Genomic DNA, 4,126 nt, shown 5'->3' with positions numbered 1-4,126 from the left:
CAACGGCAGCCCACTCGAGTACTCTTGGCTGGCAAATCTCATGGATGGAGGAGCCTGGTAGGCTGCAGTCCATGGGGTTGCTAGGAGTCGGACACGACTGAGCGACTTCACTTTCACTTTTCACTTTCATGCATTGGAGAAGGAAATGGCAGCCCACTCCAGTGTTCTTGCCTGGAGAATCCCAGGGATGGGGGAGCCTGGTGGGCTGCCATCTATGGGGTCGCACAGAGTCGGACACGACTGAAGCGACTTAGCAGCAGCAGCAGCAGCAGATGCTCAGCTTATAGCAGGGCCTCGTGAGGATGCACGCCCTGGGATCTGGCCTTTAGCTCTGGAGGGACTGACATATCCATTCTTTCTCACGGGTCCCTGGACCTGACTATGGTAAGCCTGCTTCCAAGAACCTAATGATGCCTGTACCATACTGTCAGTTTAGTAGTTTACATGTGGGGTCTTCCTCCCACCATTGAGATGTGTGTTCCTGATTCTGCAGCACTCCTTTCCGTGACAGCACCTGCCTCATCCTTCAGAAGGTTATCTCTAAGCATGGAACTGGAGCACAGGGAGGGAGGGTCCTGAGACCATCCCCAGGCTCAGGGACAGCAAGGGGTGTTCCTGCCCTGCCGTGCAGACAGCTTGCCTGGGCTGTGTTGTGTTCAGACCTACTCGATCACCTCGCTGCTCCACCTGTGTCCTGCAGGCCACTGACACCCCAGTGCCTGCTTGTCTGTTCAGGGTGGCCCGTCCCCAGAGGTCAAGGTACTGAGCTCATTGCTGCCTCAGAGCCTCAAGACCACAGGGCACTCCAGGCTCTCTCTCTCTCTGTCTCCCCTGTTTTCTCCCTGACTCTCACCTCCCTCTCGCCTTAGACGGAACTCCCCGTGAGTCAGTTACCTCCATGTGCCTAGGACAGTGTCTGCTGCCTGTAGGCCTTAGGTGCTCAGTTGTTGAATGAGTAAAAAAGTGAATGATTGCTTGATCCATCCTTCACTTTACATTTCAGTCTGCAGCTTCCCCCAGCATTTTAGGAGAGTCTTCCACTGATGATACTATTTTATAATGAATAATGATGCTAATACCATTTAAAATATAACCACCTAATTGCAGGCTTGGCTATAGGAAAACCCTATTGTGTTCCTTACTCTTTGGGCAACTCCAGTTGTTAGGAGACTCCTTTTGTTGAGTCCAGATCCATTTGCCTGAGATTCCAGTCCTGTGAGCCGTGGAAACAGCTCTAACTTGGTTGTCACACCTCTGCAAGTCCTCCTTCAACTTTGTCACGTGACGTGGGGATTTTTGGTCTTGCTGCCATCTGAGTCATCTCAGGGAGACATTGCTCTGGTTGTTCAGAAGCCCTGATGCAGACTTGAACACAGAACTCCTGGTGTGGTCTGGCCAGCATGGAGCAGAAGGGGTCTCCTTCCTCCGTCCCCACTGCTCTGTTGAGTAGTGTGGTCTGATTTGCATAGCACTGGCCCAGCGTTGCGCCGGTGGTGGTACAGCATTGCAGGGCAAAGGGCCTTCACAGCCTCAGAGGCTGTCTGTCATGTTACTCCCGCATGGCGGCTGAATATTCGTGGGGCTTTGTGAAGACCAAGAATGTCTGAAAAGTTCTACCAAACAGCACCTTTAGGCCTACCTGTTAATTTAAACATACACATGTTTACAGTGGGCAGTGAGAGTATCTTGCTACTCTGTGTAACACGTATGTTTTGGGTTTTTTGACAGTTTTTTGTCTCCCCTAAACTGGCCACTTTTGTTTTGAGTGTGGTGCCTCCAGTATCCATCATTGCTGTGCTTTATGGCCGATACCTACGGAAACTAACCAAAGTCACTCAGGACTCCCTGGCACAAGCCACTCAGGTAAAGGCCCCTCCCTGGTGTGGTCTCCACTTGGATGAACTCAGAGCCAGGTTATCAGTGGGCAGACCCTAAAGAATGTGTTTAACCTTTCCAAAAAGTACGTCCTTTTCCTCGTGTTAGCCCTGCAGATCCTAGAACCCAAAGTACTCTGTGTTCTAGACTCAATTTCTACCCACACCTCAGCACTGATCCCACTTAACTACATCATATGAACTTATGTCACTGTTTTTTATAGGATGAAAAGGCTAATCATATTCTGAAAATAGTTGTTCTGGATGATACTCTATCCTTTATTAACTAATAAATGTAACTTTGTAGTGCTGTCCTTGTAATGCTGTCCAGTTTTGTCTTTTTTAAAAATTAAAAATAATCATTGTATTTTCATTATGAAAAGCATGCATATTTATGAAAATAAAATTTTGAGAAATATAAGGAGAAAAAATGCATAATCCTAGCTCCGAATGAATGTTATTAACATTTTGGAGTCTATCTTTTTTATCTTATCTTTCTCACTGCATAAAAATATATTTATCTGCCAACCTTCTCACTTATTTTTCTAGCTACCTATATATATGATGTGTGTATGTATGGATACATATTTGTTTCCAAAAGCAGGATTCTTCACATACTCTGCTTTGTAGTCTGTTTTTCACTTAGTTGCGTATGACAAGCAGTTTTCTGTTGATAGTATCTTAAACATGAAAACCACATTTTAATTTTGCTTCCCCTGAAATGTTTGTATTATTCTCCCAGCTAGCTGAGGAACGTATTGGAAACATAAGAACTGTTCGAGCTTTTGGGAAAGAAATGACTGAAATAGAGAAATACACCAGCAAAGTGGACCATGTGATGCAATTAGCAAGGAAAGAGGCATTTGCTCGGGCTGGCTTCTTTGGAGCAGTAAGTTGATTATTTTGGAAAGAATGAAAAGTGTAGACGTCGTGATCAGGAGAGATTTGTATTGGATGATTTTATTTATTCTATGTATGGCTCTTGCCATACATAGAAAATACTTCCCTTCTCTCTCAGAACTAAGAATTACCATTCTTAAAAATATTTTGGTGAAGGAGGGGGAGAACAAGTAAATGTAATTAAAGGAAAGGTGGTGAGACCAAAACTGTGGATCAGGCCCTGATTCTGAGTGTGGTCCAGACTGGGCACATCAGCTTTACCTGGAACCTGGTTAGACACGCAGATCCCCAGCTCCACAAAACTCTTAGAATGGGGCTGACGATCTGTCCTTTAGCCCCAGGTCATTCTGGTGTAGGCAGTTTTAAACCCACTGAGGATTAGCCAAAATAACCTCAGTGTGTTCAAGAAAGGGTTATAAGAAAGTTGACCACATTGATCACAAGGAACTCAGGTAGGACACCGAGCTAGAAAATCACCATGATGGCAGAGTCACGATACTTTCAAAGTGGAAAGATGGTAGAGGTGATCCAGTGATGGCCGTAACTGAACAGACAGGAAGCCCTGAGGAGGCACACTTACACACTATGTACATAATGCACAGCAGAGCAGATAAGTCCGGTATCTTATCTGGCTTCTCAGTGCAGCCTGCCCAGCCCACCATGGTAGAATACGTCAGTTTCTTCCACTTAGGGGAGGCATCCTTAATATCATTTTTTTTCCTTTGCGAATTGATTAGATTGAGTAAAATAGGAGTCTGATGGGTAGCTTAGTATCTAGGTTTCCATGTTTATGAGATTATTTCCTTCAATATTATGATATTTCAAAAATATTTTTGAAGGACTTAACCTGACTTTCCAGCAGTTAAGATTCCATGCTTCCATTGCAGGAGGCAGAGATTTGATCCCTGGTCAGAGAACTAAAATCCCATATGCTGTGCAGTACAGCCGAAAAAAAAGAAAGGATTTTAAAATTCAGATTAAAATGTATTTTGGGAAAATCTTGCCTGATGGTTAAATGCATAAAGGAAATCCTGCACAGTGTGAATGCTTTTTGCATTTGGGGTCTTTGGTTCTCACCTGACTTCTGTGTTTTCTTCCCTTAACAGACTGGGCTCTCTGGGAACCTGATCGTGCTTTCTGTCCTGTACAAAGGAGGGTTGCTGATGGGCAGTGCCCACATGACAGTGGGCGAACTCTCCTCCTTCCTCATGTATGCTTTCTGGGTTTGGAGTAAGCGTCGGAGGTATATAATTTAAATAGGCTTGGGGGAATTAATGAAAAATCAGGTTATAGTTTCCGAAATGAAAACTTAACTTTCCCATTATTCCACCACTCATCAATTAACTAACTGC

The 4,126-nt window shown here is 44.7% G+C and overlaps 1 protein-coding gene across 1 annotated transcript in view; it reads left to right on the top strand.

Annotated features, from left to right (window-relative positions):
* ABCB10 (ATP-binding cassette, sub-family B (MDR/TAP), member 10) overlaps positions 1-4,126 on the top strand; it is a 23,142-nt gene that overhangs the window by 3,390 nt on the left and 15,626 nt on the right. Inside the window, 4 exon segments of the mRNA XM_010838112.1 lie at positions 1,729-1,863; positions 2,617-2,763; positions 3,881-4,000; positions 4,002-4,017. Coding sequence (XP_010836414.1) covers positions 1,729-1,863; positions 2,617-2,763; positions 3,881-4,000; positions 4,002-4,017 — 418 coding nt within the window.

This window comes from Bison bison, unplaced genomic scaffold, assembly GCF_000754665.1.
Source record: "Bison bison bison isolate TAMUID 2011002044 unplaced genomic scaffold, Bison_UMD1.0 scf7180017864090, whole genome shotgun sequence".
Classification (NCBI taxonomy): Eukaryota; Metazoa; Chordata; class Mammalia; order Artiodactyla; family Bovidae; genus Bison; species Bison bison.
This window is presented reverse-complemented; position numbering and strand designations above follow the sequence as displayed.